General features: G+C 37.0%; 1 protein-coding gene across 1 annotated transcript; it reads left to right on the top strand.

Moving 5' to 3' along the window:
• Positions 1-1276: 1276 nt before the first annotated feature.
• Positions 1277-12844, top strand: lhx5 (LIM homeobox 5). Its single transcript, XM_051677221.1, has 5 exons — positions 1277-1814; positions 3834-4057; positions 5607-5884; positions 9399-9564; positions 11792-12844. The coding sequence occupies exons 1-5, from the start codon at positions 1642-1644 to the stop codon at positions 12154-12156; spliced, it is 1206 nt and encodes a 401-aa protein (XP_051533181.1). The 5' UTR covers positions 1277-1641; the 3' UTR covers positions 12157-12844.
• Positions 12845-21224: the final 8380 nt, after the last annotated feature.

The raw sequence follows: 21224 nt of genomic DNA, 5'->3' as shown, positions 1-21224 counted from the left end.
GCCTGATCCGGATTTATTCCAATGATCAGCAATGACTAAATGACTCAGTCAGCTATCATATAACCACACAATATATAGGCTATGATAATGTAGAGGGAAATGTCGGTTTAAAAAAATAAATTATAATCGACCCAGATTGGTAACAAGGTTTTTATTTTGTGATTTTTTTTTATTATATATATATATATTTTTTTTTTTATTTTTATTTTTTTTTTCCCACAATGGGAGATTTCTATTAACAACGTGTTTACATCTATACGTAAAAAATAGGCTACCTAGACCTGTCAAAAAAATGTAATAACGTGAAATGATTGTTAAATAAACGCGAAATTTTTTACAAAATTAATTCAGATTCTAGTGTCAATTTTTAACTTAATATAACAATGAAAAAAAATTTAAAAAAAACCTGTCCAAATTGTTACAAAAAAAAAAAAAAAAGAAAAAGAAAAAATCAGTCTCTAGTGCGCTGGAATGCATCGAGTAGTGTTTGCATTTCTACTGCTAACAAAATGATTACCTGGGTAAATATTTAAAATCCCTTCGATTTGTGGCTACTTTGTCAAATCGCTGGGCTACCCGGTAATCGCTATTGATGCGAGCCAGTATTTTAATCCACTGCATTTCCCTGTAAATAGCTTTTTGCATGAGAAAAGTACGGGATCCTCCCACAGCGCGCACGCAGATCACTGACGCACTGCTGGCTATTTGGATTTCTACACTGCACTGTAGACACCATGCAAATGACATGCCGAAAATTTTCATTTAGATATTTATCGACATTTCTAACAAGAACAAGCTATTACCTTCTTGTAGTCAATGTCACTAGATTTTTAGCAAGAAATGTTATAATAATTAGGCTACACTCAAAATCACTGTAGACCCGATGGAGCCGTATCATCTTTTTTATTCGTTAAAAAAAAAATTGTAGAAATTAAACAGTGTCTTCTGGTCCATATTTGGTGTCGTTATCACAGAGATTCCGGGTCTGCTGGGGCCTTTTCTTGGTCGAATCCAAGTTGCACACTGGTCAGAAAAAGAAAAAAAAACAGCACGTCCTTGTAGCCTAATTATTAGCTAATGCACTTTCTACTAGACGTTTTAGCAACCCCACGGTGGAACTTTGGAGGCAACCTGAGAGTGCCAAATATTTAAACCCGTTACCATGGCAACTCATCCGTGATTGGCCACCGTGGCTAGAGTACAAGCAAAAACGTCACCAAATCTGAATACGGATGCGCGGAGCTCCCGCGAACTGGAACACAGTGATGTGAAAAGTGTCGTTGTGAGGTGAGTGGACAAGCAGGTGGATCAATATCACAAAACACAGTGAAAAATAAGAGGAAATGCGGAATCTGATTAAATTAAAATAGTGCTAACTGGAGAACCCTTTTGCAACGATATTTATTTCTGACTGGCGTTTTTCAACAATCTGGATTTCTGGATGCCGACAGGTATGATGCATAACAATCACATCCGGAGTGTTTACCTTTAGGCGTGGTGGAAACTCATTCTCAAGACGGAACATTTGCTTTGCCGTTGCCCCCTCTCCAAGAAGCCAAGACGTTGCTCCGCACCGATTCGTGCGATCTGAGGCGCAGTGCCCGTTCGGGAAGGTCTGCTCTTGGTCCCCTCCAGGGCGGAATGATGGTGCACTGCGCGGGGTGCGAGAGGCCCATTCTGGATCGGTTCCTCTTAAATGTTCTCGACCGTGCATGGCACGCCAAGTGTGTTCAATGCTGCGAGTGTAACTGCAACCTGACTGAAAAATGCTTCTCCAGGGACGGAAAGCTCTATTGCAAAATTGACTTTTTCAGGTAAGATATGAAGCTGCACGCATTTGGGTTCCCTCACCTCGTCAAACTTTTGGACTTTAATCCCCATGTGAAGAATGTGTCATGTAGGATTTGCCTACCCTTGTTTTCCTCTGCGTGGATGAGTCTCAATTTGTGGATTAACCTGCCTAAAAATGTGTAATGTACTATTAAACCTTTGATCCTCCCTAACATCGCGTCATTCATTAATAGCTTTTGATTGATGGCTATTCATTGCTTATTGTATTCACAAACTGTCAGTGAGAGTATTCCTCTTAAAGCGTTTGCGGCCTTTACATGATCGTGGGGAAAAGAGTGTTCATTAATTCGAAACATTAACATTAAAATGTTCATTTTACTCGAAAACTTACTATGTTGCCCATTCCAAACTTTCAGTGAGAGTATTTCTCTTAAAGAGTTTGCGGCCTTTTGTACACAAGATGGTGTAGTTTCTACCAGTTGTGTGTCATACAGTTCTGTAAATCTAAATTACCCCCAAATATAATAGTTAAAATGATAAAATTATTTTGATTAACCATGTTATTAATTTAGAAATGTTCTTATTTATTTATTGCAAAATAACAATAATAATAGCAATAATAATAATATTGTTTGAAATATGATAAGATGCTTTCTACAACCAGGACTAGTTAAATCACCAAACATAAAATGACTGTTCATGTTTTTCGCAATCTTTTGAATATCAAATCGTTTTACTCCTAGCTTAAGATTTATATACTAAAAATACACACTCTTAAATTATTATTATTATTTTTTAAAGAGAGAGATATTCAAAACACATAGCCTTACCTGTGTTGTTAAAGCCTGCAATTATATTGTTGTAGTATCACTGCAGGCAGAATAGGCCGCTTATATACTTTTATTAATTCTTATTGTCGGCAAATTAGTTATGTCAAGTATTTTTCTAGTTTACATTTTACTGTGCTATTTAATGTCATACAGTGTTTAAGCTTGTATGCCATTGCTATCCCAAACGGCCTTGACCATCACGTTCTATTGGGCCCATCCAGCTCTATGCTTGAATGTAGAGCCATTAGTGGGGCGAATCAGTAATCACCCGTAATGCGTCCATTTGTTGTGTAAGTAGTGTTGTGACCTTTCACTGGGAGAGATGCATTTGAAAAGCGCGAGAGCGACTAGATACCATAACAAATGGGGGAAGATTTAGTACATTAGTGTTAAAATAAACCCGAGGGGAGAAACAGAAGGGAGTGCGCTTGACGTGCCTCACTCCCATTTTTAAGGTGAAAATCACTGTATACCTTGCCATTCCCGTCTCTTTGTCACTGAAATATGAATTTAGCAAACCGTATGACCTCTATGTATTGCTGCATTCTCTTCGATTAAATAGAAGCAGACAAAAAAAAAAAAAAAAAAAAAAAAAGGTGTATTGGCGGATTATCTCTCATTTCAAAGCCTAGGCGGAATAAATAAACTAATAGCCCACACAAAATCAGGTTAAATTGTCTTATTCTTAAATGTATTAAAAAGCACGCTAAATACGTACTTTTTGCAGCGTGTTGTTCCGTTTTCATTTCAACGATAGTTTACATTGTGATACTGAAGAAATACATTGTGTATTTGGGTGTCAATTGTGATAATCTGTCAACACCTTGAATTAATATTTGAACGCCTTAATTTCGGTATTCTGCCTAATCCCATAATATCACTTCCATTTACAGCGTGTCGACTTTTACAAATAGCCTATCTTGAACCTATTGCCAAATTCCTTCCGAATTATTCAGAGTCGACGGCATGGTTTATTAAAAGGCTGAATAGAAATAGGAGATGCCCGTTAGACATTAGACGTTGCATGGAGTCATTGATAAATATGTTGTCTATATGAATGACTTCATATTGTTTAATTTAGAATGATTATTTCATAGGATGATATGATTTTCTTTTACCTCACCGTTTATGTTTACGATTAGGCGTACCATGCTGCTCTTATTCATTTAATAAAATATTGTTGCGTAATTTACACCTGTCTGTCCCCTTCAGGCGTTTTGGTACGAAATGTGCGGGCTGCTTGCAGGGCATTTCACCCAGCGACCTCGTGAGAAGAGCGCGCAGCAAGGTGTTCCATCTGAACTGCTTCACGTGCACGGTGTGCAACAAACAGCTGTCCACGGGCGAGGAGCTCTACGTCATAGACGAAAACAAATTTGTGTGCAAAGAGGACTACATGAGTGCGAGCGCTATCAAAGAGGTCAATTTAAACTCAGGTGAGAGAGGCGACTGGGGGTCGGAGTATCCTGAAAGAGTCTGAATCTGTTGTTTGAATAATATGGAAAAAACAATATTTGTTAGGCTAGACTAAATGAGGCTGAATATATTGCTGTTATCGTTTACAGAGCTTTAAAATACAATACAATTAAAGATAAATAAAAGAAATAAATAAAAGTGACCGCGGCGTTTTTTAACGATCGCGGTAACATTTGCGTGCATCAAAATGTGGGTCTAATTCAGATTTACGTTTTATTAACTTTTTTATTTTGTTTATTTATTTACTTATTTATTTATTTGTCAACTGCTGATAAATTACCTTAGTTTAAATTAGCTAAAATGCATGTAAATACACATTGCAAAGCACGTTTAGCTACTACTGTAGGCTATTCAAATGTAAAATCCACTGGAAGAAAAGGCTACATTTAAAATAAGTAATTCCGAGGTGTGTTGGTTCGCCATTCACGTGTGACAGAGATGGCCACGAGTGTTTAGAACTACAAGTTGTTTGTTTCCCAACACACCAATGACATCATTATCGCCTCCTTTCCGGGGTCAGAGCTTGTCCAATTAACGAATTTACCAGCGACTGAGTGCTTAGTCTATACTATTTAAAAGGGACATAACACTCAGATTCGTTAATGCAGCAAATGGTCTTTAATGCTAATTTAATACCGATTCTGGTTTTAATAACTTGTACAAAAGCATATTTATTTGGGTTTGTTAAAAAAAAAAAAAATCTGCAATATCACATTTGTTTATCAAAAATCTTGTCTGGCCCTACCGGGTGTGTTGCAATTGATTATGTAAATATTATGTTAGATAGCCTGATATTTGAGTGAATTATTCAAATGCTATTCTTAAAAATCATGCTTGCATTTTTATATGATAAAAAAAAAATTGTAAAATAATAATAATAATATTTTAAACACTTTAGAATAAAAGTTAAACGAGTTTACACTATGATAGCCCATGTCCGTGAATATGATTTTAGTCAATCCTTGTCATTGCAGCTGAGCACTGTTTTGGTATGGTGTTGTTGTGTCCACCTATGGAAAAATGTCCATAACTCATTTTCTTCAGCTCATGCGTTCTTGTCAGATAAACGCCTGTAGTCGTTTATCCCCGCTCTTCAGACAATGACAAGGTGTTATCAAGCACAGCAGCCTGTCCCAAGAGACAGCCAGTCTTAATTCCTCCGATATTTTGCACAAGTGAGCGTTTGAGTCACGTTTAGACCTCTGCATGTTTTCTCTTTTGTGTATTCGAATCAGTTTGTCGGTCGTAATGGAGCCTTTTGTGAAAGGTCTCAATATTTGTTTGTCGAGAGCATTAGGTTGCACATGGACATTGTTATATTTGCACATGCATATCTTTTGTTTGATAGTTTTGCAAGGGTATATTTTTAATTGTGAACAAAACATTGGGTTAAAATTCAGAACGAGTTTACGGTTTAGTTAGACTTAATATCATTTCATTGTCCGACTGAATTGCAGAAAGAGCTTATTTTTGGACCTTTAGTCCCTCATTAATTCTTTATCATTTCAGTGTCATCGTGTACGGACCGGAGTTTATCGCCGGATCTCCCGGACCCGATTCAGGACGACACAAAGGAGACGGACAATTCCACATCATCAGATAAGGACACTAACAACAACGAAAACGAGGAGCAAAACTCGTGCACGAAGCGAAGGGGCCCGCGCACCACCATCAAGGCCAAACAGCTGGAGACGTTGAAAGCCGCGTTCGTGGCCACGCCGAAGCCTACTAGACATATCCGCGAGCAGCTCGCGCAGGAGACGGGCCTCAACATGCGAGTCATACAGGTAAGCATAGCCATGGATATCGATTTATGCTTCCATTTTTAGAAATGTAATTTGGTCGTTATTTATTTAAGCATCTTTTTTTTTTTTTTTTTTTAATAAAATATTTAATTTGGTCATTTATTTATTTATATGAAAGTATCTGAATAAGTAGGGCTTGTATTATTTAACAAAATAATGCCATGTAGTCGACCTTTTAAGCCTTCTTTTGTTATAGGCTGTGCATGTGTTAGTGCATTCACACTAACACTCAAAATCTATTTAATCGTTTCAGTTACCTCTGCAAATGCATGGTTTGTCATGTGTAGTCTATACTGATTTTCTCATTGATAGTGTCGCATGCTACAAAATACTTGTATAGGCTGGCACATTTCTTTCTTTGTTGTAAATCCTGTGAAACAGTACATTAAAGTTGTTAAGTCATTTATATCAGGTAGCAGGCCTTGATCCAAAAATGCAAAAGTAGCTAAGATGAAAACATCAGCTATCAATCTGTTCTGACAGCAAATGCAGCCAGCTGTTCTCATTAAATGTATTACTTTTTTGTTAATAAATTGCTCAGACAATTTGTTTGGTAGAATTTAACTGGATAAGTCTTGGTTGGTATAAAAACAGCCATGCTGTAGAATGCATGCAAAAATTTCAGATCAACACCTTATGTGAGAATGAAAGTTCTCAACTATTTTTCTAAACATACCAAAAATGATCTTTATTAATATTATTTTAATTAAACATCGATGAGTTGAAAATGAAGATGTTGATTAAATAACTGGAGAAAATATAAAATGTTGCAAAACTACCAATAAACATAAGGGCACATCATCATAGTGCTCATTTTATATAGAAATACCTATTCTATTTGTTTGTTAACCCGTTTATTGGTGTAAAATAAAGGAAGGTCTATAATAACAAAGGGAACTTGATTCTTCGTCTTAATTGCCAAAGCACCTTGGGTGTCTTCTATGTGTGAATTCAGTCACACAGAAGACTTGGTAGCTCATCTTCACATGTCATCGTCAAGAAATCACAACCCACTCTCGATCCCGGCAAGACTCACTGCTTTGTTTCTGAGCCAAAATGGAGACGGCCTTTGCCATGCGTCCCTATTCATTTGTCATGTGTTAAATGCGGATTGTGTTCTGTACAGGGAGCCCTCCGGAGCCATGCCGGTTCAGCAGCATGTGTGTGTAATCCCTAAGCAACGCTCACTCAGGAGGAGGCAAAACATTTCCATAAAAATGTACCAAACAGTTAGCCAATTGTTCTCAATAAGCAGGTGTTGCCTTTGCTGAGCATGGAGAGGAATGCTTAAGTGGTTTTAGGTAGAGAACAGGTTTTGTCTCTCGAACACACTCTCTATATAGTCTCTCTTGCTTTCGAACACAGTAGGATTCTGCATCCAGATCTGAGTTTCTGTTGTTAGAATTTATTATGCAGTGACAATGCAGATTTGGACATGAATGTGTTACATTTTACCAATATGCATAACAATGTCATTTTCATATAATTTGTTCTGTGTTCCTGTGCAAGCAGTTTATAAGACAACAGTATGAAAACAGCCCTCGTGCTGTTTGTTGAAGCAGTTATTCTTTTGACTAAATGGTTATATTGGATTTTCACTGGCACAGTGGTATGCCAAATTGCCTTGGTCACTGTCGAAGATTAAAACAATGTTCGACAGTGATGAGTTTGATATTGCATTGGTCACACACTTCTAGATCAGTTCTCTTTTTAATGAGTTGGTGGTGTCGTGATCAAATGATACCTGTCTGCATTGTAGTAGCTCAGACATTATGTGCTTGCATACACAGATGAGGGACTGTTGAAATCATCACAGTATATTAATTTTTGCAGGAAAATAAATCTCAGGCAGCATTTACAGCACTATCATTGAGCTCTGTAGCTGAAGATTAGACTTAAAGTCGGAAATTAACAAGTCTAAACTGATCAATTTTGTGTCAGTTCTCTTCATTAATAGTTTTATAACTGATTAGCTGTTGTCAGTGGCTGTTCTGTTATTTTCTTGTTTATCCTACAGCTTGTTTGTCTGCAATATACACTACCCATCAAAACTTTTGAAATACATAACTGAAATGTTTCTCATGATCTTAAAAATCTTTTGATCTGAAAGCGTATGCTTAAATGTTTGTAATTAGTTTTGTTGACAAAAATACAATTGTGCTACAATATTAATTTATTTCATTATAAATCTAAAATTTAATAAAAAAAAAAAAACGTTTTTGAAATTGATGACTTGGACAAAATAATAAAGAAAAGCAGCCAATAAGTGCCCAACATGGATGGGAACTCCTTCAATACTGTTTAAAAAGCATCCCAGGGTGATACTTCAAGGAGTTGGTTGATAAAATGTCAAGAGTACATGTCTGCAAATTCTAGGCAAAGGGTGACTATGAAGATGCTAAAATATAACATAGTTTTGATTTATTTTGGATTTTGTTTAGTCACAACATAATTCCCACAGTTCCAATTATGTTATTCCATAGTTCTGATGACTTTACTATTATTCTAAAATGTGAGAAAAAAAAGAAAAAAAGAAAAAAAAATTATAATAAAGAATGAGTAAGTGTTTAAAAACTTTTGAAAGGTAGCCTGTTCTGCTTCAGAAGTTGAGCAATATGTTGTTTAGATGGAAAATCATCATGGCCATAACAGTGGTATAGTGAAGTTAACTCTGATAAATATTTCATATATCTAGTCTTTGCTATTGTGCTCTCATGATTATTTCTATTATTAAATTACAACACTTGGAAAACACTTGAGTGGCAATTCCCCTCATTAAGTGTTGATAGGAGAGTACGAAGTGTAAAATGCATATTTTTTTATAATCTTTCTGTGGACCTTTTGACATATAAATCACAAAATCTTATTTTCCTTCTGCAATGGCTCAAACAATTTTAACCTTAAACCTTACATCAACTGAAGATGAGTCATGATGGAAGTAAACATGGTCATGTTTAGCTGTTCCAGATGGTTTAATTACTCACACAAGGTACCTAAACCAGGTTCATAGGAATCAGGCGATCTGTACAAGCTCGGAAAATATATACAATGTTGAAAACTGTTTTCTGAAAGGATAATCAGTAAAATTAACCAAAGTGTAGTAAATCACAGATGTTAACCCTTATGTTGTGTTCCAGTCATTTTGACCCAGACTACTATTTTTGTTATGATTTTTATTTTATTTTTACTTAATCCAATTGAAATAAAATTGACCTTTTTCACATCTGAAAACACACAAAAAAAATTTGACCATTTTCTTTACATTGTATTGGTTTTATTTCACTTTGTTACACCTGTTGTGTTCCCAGTCAAAAATGACCAGCCATTGGAACTGAAGAGTTAGACTACAAGATACAGAAATATTAAGTGTTCAGGAGCTCCAATCCTTTAGATGAGCACATATGTGCAAATTCCTCAGACATGTGGACACACATGACATGTGTTGAGTTACAACATGTCATTAACTATGTTATATGTATATGGCTTTGCCTTGTAGGTATGGTTTCAAAATCGACGGTCTAAAGAACGCAGGATGAAGCAGCTCAGTGCTCTAGGTGCTCGAAGGCATGCATTTTTCAGGGGACCCCGCAGAATGAGGCCACTCGGAGGAAGGCTAGAGGACCCTGACATCCTGGGCCCTGGAGGATACAGTTACTATGGAGGTATGAGGACAGTTATTCTCCCCTTCTCTCTTTGTGTTTGTTTGTGTAAGGAGAATCAGAATGTTTTCTCACAAAGTGCATATTTATGCCCTTACTCACACACTCTTTCTCTGTATCAAGACATCGTACCTTTAAAGCAGAATTCCCAAAACCATTTTTCTATGGATCTCATGCTCGTTTGTAGCCTAAAAACCAGCGTAACACTTCTAAAAATGAGAAGTATAACACAGGATCCTGCAGAATTTAATGGAGAATTATGCATTGGTTTCTAGTCATAAACACACAGAAATATGTTTGAAAGACACCTAAAAGCAAAAAAATTGTGTGTTACCTGTTGCACTACATTCCAGCACACACCTGGCATCTGACCTACTAACAGGTGTTACAGCATATATTTAAATTCTGCAATGAATGAACATAAAAATACAATCAGAATAATGGCATCAACCATTATAGAATTTGGAATTTAAAGTCCACATTATTCTCAGATATTCCCAGTTTTGTATCCTTTTCAAAAAGTATAGATTTCAGGAGCAAAAGCTGAAGTTTGCATGTAGATGGACATACTGATTCCTTGATGTCCGGCATTGACGATCTATCACCCAATGATCAACTGCCGTTTCTTTATAGTAAATTGTCTTTTGATGATTGATTACCACATTAAAGTATCACAACTTTGGGAAAAAATAATTGAATTGGGAGAACAGTTAATGACTTTCTGTAGCACTAATTATATAGGCCAACTCATATAGGTATGAGAGTGAGAGAAAAAGAGAGAGAGAGAGGATGGATGTGTCAGTAAAAATGTATGTGTGGCAATGCACACGTGCCTCTCTGTGCTCCTTTCCACTATTCCTAAATCTATTTTGGTCCTCTTTCCTTCCTTTTTATTAGAGCTCTGTGTTTTCCTTCATTAATTAGCACATTTTCCATTTCAATATTGTCTTTATTACACTACCTTTATAAATAATTGGTCACAGCTAAATTATTCTGACTCACTGTGTGGGACAATGAAAAAAAAAAGTTGAATTTGGGCATCAAATAAATATAACATTACCCAATGAGTTAATCAAATTATAATTGTGGCAAGTCATGTACTGAACAGCTAAAAAACAAAAAACAGGTTTAACCCTGAAATGCATGCCATGGGTCTTTAGTGACCCAGGAGCTCATTCCACCCCCTTTACCTCATCAATGTTCTGGAGTTATGCCCAAACCTCTTTAGTATTCCTCAAGCTTTCTCTCATAAATAGTGTAACTATAATAAAATGGCAAAAATAAATAAATAAAATAAAATAAAATTATAATTGCTTGACTACCAAAAGTGAATAGGTTCATTAGTGACCCAAGATATGTAATAATGTTCCAATATACACTCACTGAGCACTTTATTAGGAACACCAGTACACCTACTTATTCATGCAATTATCTAATTGGCCAATCGTGTGGCCGCAGTGCAATGCATAAAATCGTGCGGATACATGTTCACATAAACCATCAGAATGGGGAAAAAATGTGTTCTCAGTGATTTTGACTGTGGCATGATTTTTGGTGCCAGAAAGGCTGGTTTGAGTATTTCTTTAACTGCTGATCTCCTGGGATTTCCATGCACAACAGTCTCTAGAGTTTACATAGAATGGTGCCAAAAAAAAAAAAAAACATCAAGTAAGCGGCAGTTCTGCGGACGGAAACATCTTGTTTATGAACGAGGTCAACGGAGAATGGCCAGACTGGTTTGAGCTGACAAAAAGGCTACAGTAACTCAGATAACCACTTTGTACAATTGTAGTGAGCAGAATAGCATCTCAGAATGCACAACACGTCGAACCTTGAGGCGGATGGGCTACAATAGCAGATGACCATGTCTGGTGTTCCTAATAAAGTGCTCAGGGACAGACAGTCACTGAGTTTCAGTTACCTCTGCAAATGCATTGTTTGTCATGTGTAGGCTATACTGATATTCTCATTGATAGTGTAGCCAGCTACAAAATAGTTGTATAGGCTGACACATTTGCATCATCCCTTTGATATATGAAAAATAAATTGTAATTTAACACTATCTGGGCATTTTCTTGATCCATTTGTGATCGATTTATGTGTCTGGTTGCTAAAGACCCTATGTAAGTAATCTCTGGCAAAACACCCATGCATTTATAGGTTAACAATTCACAAAGATTTAGGGAAGCAGTTACTGATTGGACTCATATTTGTCATGTCTTTTCTACAGAATACCAGGGTGATTACTACGGGCCAGTGGTCAACTATGATTTCTTCCCTCATGGACCCCCTTCCTCACAGGCACAGTCTCCAGCTGAGTCCCCTTACCTTCTAAGCTCGGGTACAGGAGCCCTGGAGGGCGGCCCGGTCCCTGGTCACCACCCCTCAGATGACCAAAGGTTCACGGACATGATCTCACACGCAGACACCCCCAGTCCTGAACCAGGCATGACTGGACCACTTCATCCCAATCAACAGGGGGAGGGCGGCTTCACAGGGGGTCCTAGTCCACCCTTCCCTCTGGCCAACAACACTAGTTACAGTGGCCCCATGTCTCGTCCTGGCCAAGAGATAGGGGAGAACACAGTTTGGTAGGGTCGGGAATTCTGGACATGAGAGGTGATCTGGGATTAGGCCATGGACTATGGACAAAAAGGGGCTCTTCCACCCTTAACGGTCTACCCAAACCTTCCTCTACCTATCAGAAATATCCCCTGAGTGTTATACATTACTGAGGGAGGGCTTATTAGCTGGTCTTGGTACTTCACCCAATATTTGGACAAAGGAATCTTCACAAAACAAGGGGCATCAACTACCACTCTCTCTCTCTCTCTCTCTCAGTTTAGTTTCTTCTGTCAAAGGATGTGTATTGTCAGAGGTCATCTAACCAATCACAATGGTTTGGTTACATTGCTATGGTTTCCCCATGTTCAATATTATGATTGTGTCATAATCAACAATAGTTCAATTGTCTGTCCAAGGGATTGCGACTGTTATGACTTACTGATTAGCAAAGTTGTCAAACTGCTTCCATATAGAAGTACATTTGATGATCGCACTCTTGGTGAATGCTCAGTTGCATCTGATGGTCAGTTTACTTTCAAATGTGAACTAGTACTTAAAGGTAAATGCATCTTCATGGTTACGTTGGCTTTAGTTAGTTCCTTTTCCAAGATACTAAGGCTCAGTTTGTTTACATTTTAAATGTTTTATTTTTCTGTCTTAAAACTGGTCATTTTTGGTTAATTCATTAACTGATGAATTGGTTCATTAAACATTTTTATGAACACCAAGTAAACCTGTGTTCTGATAAATCTGTGCCTCTCTCAAAACAACTTTCGCTATGCATGATTATTTAATTAGATATTAATTTTACCAAATCAAATATTACAACACTTTCAGAGAAAAAAATACACTGTTTGCTGATATAGAACAATAAAGTACAAATAAGTTTGATTATGAGTTTTGGTAAGTAATTTAAATGAAAGTAATAATTCACCCAAAAATGAAAATTCTCTCATCATTTACTCACCCTAATTCCATCCCAGATGTGTATGACATTCTTCTTCTGAACACAAAGATTTTTAGAAGAATATTTCAGCTCTGTTGGTCCTCACAATGCAAGTGAATAGGTACCAGAATTTTGAAGGTCCAAAAGCACATAAAGGCAGCGTAAAAGTAATCCATAAGACTCCAGTGGTTAATTCCATATCTTCAGAAGTGATATGATAAGTGTGGGTGAGAAACAGGTCAGCACTTACAGTTGAAGTCAGAAGTTTACATACACCTTAGCCAAATACATTTAAACTCAGTTTTTCACAAGTCCTGACATTTAATTGTAGAATACATTCCCTGTCTTAGGTCAGTTAGGATCTCTACTTTATTTTAAGAATGTGAAATGTCAGAATAATAGTAGAGAGAATTATTTATTTCAGATTTTATTTCTTTCAACACATTTCCAGTGGGTCAGAAGTTTACACTTTGTTAGTATTTGGTAGCATTGCTTTAAATTGTTTAACTTAGTTCAAACGTTCAGTATATCCACAATTTTCTTTCCTCATGATGCCATCTAATTTGTGAAGTGCACCAGTCCCTCCTGCAGCAAAGCACCCCCACAACATGATGCTGCCACCCCCATGCTTCAAGTAAGATCTTTGTCCCCATGTGCACTTGCAAACTGTAGTCTGGCTTTTTTATGGCAGTTTTGGAGCAGTGGCATCTTTGCTGAGCAGCCTTTCGGGTTATGTTAATATAGGACTCGTTTTACTGTGGATATAGATACTTGTCTACCTGTTTCCTTCAGCATCTTCACAAGGTCCTTTGCTGTTGTTCTGGGATTGATTTGCACTTTTTGCACAAAACTACGTTCATCTCTAGGAGACAGAATGTGTCTCCTTCCTGAGCGGTATGATGGCTGCGTGGTCCCAAGGTGTTTATACTTGCATACTATTGTTGTACAGATGAACGTTGTACCTTCAGGCATTTGGAAATTTCTCCCAAGGATGAACCAAACTTGTGGAGGTCCACATTTTTTTCTCTGAGGTCTTGGCTGATTTCTTTTGATTTTCCCATGATGTCAAGCAAAGAGGTACTGAGTTGGAAGGTAGGCATTAAAAAAATACATCAACAGGTACACCTCCAATTGACTCCAATTACTAATTGCCTGGAATTTTCCAAGCTGCTTAATGGCACAGTTAACTTAGTGTATGTAAACTTCTGACCCACTGGAATTGTGATATAGTCAAGTAAAAGTTAAAAAATCTGTCTGTAAACAATTGTTGGAAAAATTACTCATATCATGCACAAAGTAGATGTCCTAAACGACTTGTCAAAACTATGGTTTGCTAATAAGAAATCTGTGGAGTGGTAAAAAAAATGAGCGTATGTAAAATTCTGACTTTAACTGTAAGTCCTTTTTGGTGATCAATCACCACTTTCACATTCTTTTTTGTTTTTGACAATTCACATTCTTTGTGCATATTGCCACCTATTGGGCAGGTAGGAGAATTTATAGTAAAGTAAAGACTTACATATCGATCATATCGATCACTTTTATGCTGCCTTATGCTGTAAACTCATACACATCCTATACACAGTTACTATACCAAAGGATGAAATCAGAAGCAACATTTTTTTCTCAAATTCTCCAAATTTACTGAGACTTCAGACACAACAAACAAACAAACAAACAAACAAGTGCACCTGCAACACATGGAGACATCTGCCTTAACCAAAGCACCCTCCATTCCCAGACTCTTTTCAAGCCTGCTGTAGTCCTCTTTTAGAGGCCTTTGCCCACAGTGCGATCTGTCATTGAGAATATCATAGAAGCACCCGACGAGCCTGTGCGTTGTTCAACTTCATTTAACCCTCACTTTGGTACCTTCCTTTGGAAAAATGTTTTTTTAATGGAAACAATTTTCAAAAGAACATTGAAGCCATAATGAAGAATCTCCTTTAACAGCTGAGGTCTCTCTTTTCAATGGGGGGAAAACAAAAGGAAGGGACAGGCAACATCTGTGACTTACCACTGCACCCCGAACAGCCCCTAGTCTGAAAGCAGGCGCCATCTGATGGGCTAGGGAAGAAAAACAATTGTCTAGGCAAATGTTACATAGCCCCATGTATTAAGATGCAAAATAAGGGGGCATAATCATTTTGTATGTCTTAAAGGAATATTCCGGGTTCAATACGTTAAGCTCAATCGACAGCATTTGTGGCATAATGTTGATTACCTCAAATAATCTTTTTTTAATAAACCTTTTTTTATTCTTTGAAAACAAATATCAGTTCCTCAGTGTTTTCTCCAGTATAATATTTGCTTACATACAACCCAGACAGAGTTAAAAATCTATTTAAATATATATTTTAGAAGAGTTTAGATTTTTTTTAATTATTATTATTGCCTGATATCATAATAATTCTAAACTCAAATTAGAATATTTTACAGCTTAAAGCAACAACATCAAAATAAATAAATAAATAAATAAACAAATAATAAAAACAAACAAAACAACAAAGGTACAGATATATATATATATATATATATATATATATATATATATATATATATATATATATATATATATATTAGTTAATTAAAACAAAAAATTAAAACCTAGATATAGCTCAAGAAATCAACTAATATCTTAGCTGCGTAAGCTATGAGAGTTTTCTTATAACAGCATCTTCCAAATAAATTCTCCAGTAAATACATGGAAATTTCATTGTGCTTAATGAATAATCCAATAATTCCAATTTGAAGAAACACAATAGAAGATTTACAATAAGAACATTAAAATCTATTAAAGTTTGAATTAATTAATAGGTATGATTAGACTATCCATAACTTTACACTGTAAATAAACACACATAGGCTAAGTTCTCAGACTCTCTCGTGTATATGAGCCAATAGACACACTATCACATTTTAACAAACACAATTACTTTTTCACATATATCGGTTTTCAAACCCAACATGTTTTCAAGGTTATTATTCTTATTACTCATGCATTTAGAGACTTTTTATAGACCCTCCCCCCCCCCCCATTTCTCTCTCCATTCCTTGTCTCAGTGGGCTCAGGTGGGCTTATGGAGGACCACGCAGTCTCCAATTTTCCCCCTGACTGGTTTTAACATAAAGGGTAATGTGAGAGGTGCAGATACGGGCTCTTCCACCCCGTTGCTTCCCCCAGAGGGAGACTCTGAGCTGGACTAGCTCTCGTATATTGCCCCCCCCCCCCCCCCTGTGGTGGAGAACGTGGTTTTCGCTGCCATCATACCATTACTGCGTGCCATATCCCTTTCTTATTTACTTCTCCTGCTTCTCTCTGTTTGCACTCTGGAGCCTGCAGACACCATCTCTCTTTCTCCAAGATAGAATAGAGGTCTTTATCTCAGGGAGGTGAGGAAGAGAGGGGGACCACATTAACGGACTAAAATGTGTCTATACACATACACTTACGAACTGGACCAGAGCTTCACAGACACACTCGTATCTCAAAAAATCTTTACAGTTTTATTACTCAAATATATCCGGTGTCTTGCTTCTGCGTGCACGCACACACACACGCACACGCACACACAGCAAAGTCCATTATCGCACAGGCCTTTTTGGTAATGGATTTCCTTGTTTTGCTTCAGTGAGAGGAGAGGCGAGGAGGAGGTGGAGGGCAGAAGCCTTCTGTTGTTGTTATAAATCACCTGCTCTTTCTCTCACACACCTCTCTCCTTCCCTCTCCCTCCTGTTCTCCGGTCCACGCTATCCCACAATGCCCCCCTCCACCCAGCAACACAATCAGCCCCACAGCACAGGAACCCCCAGTACGCCCGTCTTTCACCGCACACCCTCCCAGCATCCCTCCTTCAGTTAACTAAATCCCTCTCTCTTCCTCCTTCCTCCACTTCACTCCATCCATCTTCTCTTCATTAAAGCTTACAGTGATACTTAAACATTTTATTTGAATGTTAGAGCAAACGTAGCGCATACAATTGAACAGTTAAAAAGTTGTTTTTGCTTTTAAGATTTAAATGTCTTCATTCAACTATTGATTGATTTGCCTGAAGGCACTCACTTTGTAGTTCTTGTGTATTTTCAGTTCAGCTTAAAATGTGATTTTACTTTTGCATTATAAACCGGTTTGGAAGAACTATTTTAGGGTATATTATAAATTTGTATTCTGCATGTATAGTACATTGTACAGTGATATTAAAATGGTTAACAGAGTTTAAAATTGGATTATTCTTTTAATCTATTTTTTGCTTAAATGATTGAAAATATTTTTGGTAACACTTTACATTAATGTTCCCTTTGTTAAGGTTTTCTAAAGGGGTTCATTAATGACTATTAATTCATTTCCAAATGCATAAATCATTGATATGCAGTTACAAATAAGGCTGGGCACAGAAATGCATCTCCTCTTTGACTTCAAACATTCTTCTGACATGTTTTCTAACATCTGTTCTCTAGTGTTTGTGCAGGTGTGTTGTTTTCTGTTAATATCTCTGTGGTTGTCCTGTTGTACCAAACAAGCGAGTTTTCGCTTGAATGCCCCATCTCGCGAGTGGGGGCTGCACAACTGCTGCTCTCGTGCACTCTCAAGAATGCACAGGAGAGCAAGAGCTGGTAAAGATTTTCACTAAATAAAAATTAGATTTCAGTGCCCACCCACTTTTTCAGCTGTCTGGGTTCCGGAAGTATTTTCCCCATTCATTTCTTCCATAGACTTTTAATAAAATCCTTCATAAAGTAGTTGTGAGCCATGAACCAAAACAACCAGCTCCAACTTTGTTTTAAGGCAAAAATGTATTTTAAAATCGGACATAAAGACAAAGGTACAAGGCTGTGTACTTACCGTCTTTCATGAGGGCACAAACTACAATCCTATGAAGCATTGCAAATGATGTAATTGAATAAAAAAATTATGGTAATATATAAAACTATGTACAGAACAGAAACAATATATTTTACGTTTATTGCAAAATATCCCGATGAGTACATATATAAGTAGTTTAAGGGTGAAGGGAGACCAACTCGTTTATGTCAATCACAGTGCATCATGGGAGCATGCAGTTGCTCTGAGGCACGTTACACAGGTTTCGTTGCCCGCGGTTCTCTGATTGGTGGAGCTTTCTCTGATGTACCATGGGTAGTGTAGTTGTTTACCACGAATTCCACTATCAAACACTATTTTTAAACAATGAAGTTGAGATAACACAGACGGATTGCTTCAACGGAAGCATATATCATCAATGAACAAACTCATACCTCGCAGTAGGTCTGTCTTTAAAGTTTTATAAGTTATCGTTGAAAATAAATTCATCTATGGGATACATGAATGGGATTTTTACTTCCAGAACCAGACTGTTGCACTCTATTGTATGCCTTCAGAACAAAGCATGAGTCACATTGAATAATTTATTAGACTTCTGAATTATACTTTTGAGTCCTTTTGAAGCTTGAAGAGGTGGGCCTTCCACTGCCATTGTATGACATCACTGACCACTACATTTTTTTCAACATTTCTCCCTTTATGTACTGAAAAAGACAGTCATATTGGTTTAGAACAACACAAGGCTGAGTAAATTATGAATTAATTTTCATTTTTGGTTGAACTATCCCTATAACAACCATTTTGAAGAAAATAGCATCAATGTCTGCTCCATAACGAACTGTTTCTTTTCGTTTGTTTTTTGTTTTTTAATCGTACTTTACACATTTAAAGGGACAGTTCAAATAAAAATGAAAATTCACTTACTTTCATACCATCCCAGATGTGTACGATTTTCTTTCTTCTGCTGAACATAAATATTTTTAAAAGTATAGTTCAGCTCTATATGTCCATACAATGCAAGTGAATGGTGACAATATATTTCAAGCTCCAAAAATCACAAAGGCAGCATAAAAGTCATATTTATTTGTATAGCGCTTTTCACAACACACAACATTTCAAAGCAGCTTTACAGGAAATCATGCATTAATAAAAAAAAAATTTAAAAAATGAAACCGTAATATCTATAAAGCCTTAGAGTGATCATTGTGTAGTTTGATTAAATATGATTGGAAATTCTGTTTAAAAATTTAATAATAATTGTATTTAGAACCCCTGTGAGCAAGCTGAAGGTGACTGTGGCAAGGAACACAAAACTCCATAAGGTTAATGTAAAATAACCTTAGGAGAAACCAGGCTCACTGTGGGGGCCAGTTCCCCTTTGGCTAAACAACATGAAAATAATGCCAATATTAGTTATTTGTGTGGTGCAAGTCATGATTTAAAATTTGTAAATTAAATAAGCATTAAGGTCCAGTGTTAAAAAAAAATAAAAAATAAAAAAATAATCCATATGACTCCAGTGGTTTAATATATGTCTTCTTAAGCAATGCGTGAGAAACAGAACAATATTCAAGTCTTTTTTTCAGGGGTGTAGGTAACACCCCCCCCCCCCCCCAATAATCAAAACAAGCAAGTACAACCCCCATCCCCAAATATTTATACCATGTTCAATGGAAACATGTAAATTCTTCATGCTGCAAACCTCCTGCGTAGTCACCTCTCACAATCTGCCTCCCCTCTCCTCTCCTGCACACTTCCACATGCACTCAGCCTCTCCTCGCTGTAGCCTGGGAAATCCTATTAGCCTTTACCAGGGGAGAGAGCAGGAGACACATCATTAATTACACACACAAACCCACTCCTGATAGTGCCAAGCTTAATCAGCCAGGACCATAAAACACACACACACACAGAGCCTGGTGCACCACACCACAAACACAGATGTATGCGTTGGATTCGCACACTAATGCACAAATGCACTCACTTGTGGAGAACTAGAAACCATATACCATTCAAAAGGTGTGAAATATACATAAAGAGGAGAATGTCTGTGTTTGGTCTCAAATTTTCTCTTTCCACATTTCTAACCGTCTATTTCTCAAAAAATGCAGCAGGGCATTTCATCTTCAAAATACCCCTTAACCAATTCTCTGGAGATTTGCAAGGTTGCACACACACATACAGACATTTTCAATGAAATACCAACATACAAAAGATGTGGAAATTACATAAAATTTGCTAAAATAGATAAAAGCAGAGAGAAACAGGCAGGGCAAGGCAGAGGAGGAAGCCAACTGGGCGGCTTTTGTTAGAAAACACAAAAGAACATGCACATACACTTTCACACACCTTGCTTATCAAATGATTGGCACCAAAAAAATCATTCAGCTCTTCCTACAGCTGTACAAAATCACTCAGCTTTGCGCATATGCGCATGTTCACACAGCTGAAATATCAAGTTTTAAGCACCTCATCAAGACCCATCATTATAAAAGTCTACCAAGAGAAAGACAAAAAGGAGAACCTATAGGCAGCAAAGCTACATAATTGGGGCAGATTCAACTTTTGCCATTCAAATAAAAACCACTGTACAAGAAATATTAATATATACTAATTCAAGTGAAACAAACTGTTGAAATGAGGACACAACAAATATATATAAAAGGTATTTATTAACTACAGGGAATTCACAGATTCAGACAGCTATTTCAGAAAAATATTGCTCAAACAACTAAAATAAGTAAATGAGAGTTTTTAAAGCACTCAAGATTTCCAACTTCGGCCCAAAATATTCCACTTTTCATTTGCCTTTTTCAAAACACAAAAGGATTCAGCCCCGTTATATTGAGAGAACATTTTACAATTCAGTCCCATTAAAAATGTGATGTGCGCAGTCTTTTGTTTCCACCTGTTACAAAAATGCGAGCAACAGACCTCGGGTGTTCAAAGTGAGATAACAGTGGAGACAGACAGGGCCATAGCTAGTGGGGAGAAAGGTGGTAATGATTCTAGGGGCACAAAGGTCCAGAGGGGCCCACAACAAATTCAAAACTGTATTTTTTAAATAGGTAAGGGGCCCAGAGTAATATACTGTCAGGGGGCCCAGAATTCCTTGCTACGGCCCTGGAGCCTGTCCTGAAAGAGTGCGAAATCTCTTGACTCCTTGCAATGGCCTTTTTTTAATTATATATATATCCTAGAGAGCCCTCTTGTGGTCACCCAAAAATGTGCAACCAAAAATAAAGATAAAAACGAAACACTTGTAATTTGAGTGGAAAAACTCACTGAAAGTATCTCTTTCACAGCTTAAACATAAAAATATGAATGAAA

This window comes from Myxocyprinus asiaticus, chromosome 38 (assembly GCF_019703515.2).
Source record: "Myxocyprinus asiaticus isolate MX2 ecotype Aquarium Trade chromosome 38, UBuf_Myxa_2, whole genome shotgun sequence".
Taxonomy (NCBI): domain Eukaryota; kingdom Metazoa; phylum Chordata; class Actinopteri; order Cypriniformes; family Catostomidae; genus Myxocyprinus; species Myxocyprinus asiaticus.
The sequence above is the reverse complement of the archived record's forward strand: the minus strand, read 5'-3'. Positions and strand labels throughout refer to the sequence as shown.

What these genes read in the sequence shown, in the direction of transcription:
- lhx5 (XM_051677221.1), top strand. Translation starts at nt 1,642, where the DNA reads ATGATGGTGCACTGCGCGGGGTGCGAGAGGCCCATTCTGGATCGGTTC. An exon ending in AGAGGTCAATTTAAACTCAG is followed by an intron (nt 4,058 to 5,606) that starts GTGAGAGAGGCG and finishes TTATCATTTCAG; the next exon opens with TGTCATCGTGTACGGACCGG. An exon ending in AGGATACAGTTACTATGGAG is followed by an intron (nt 9,565 to 11,791) that starts GTATGAGGACAG and finishes TCTTTTCTACAG; the next exon opens with AATACCAGGGTGATTACTAC.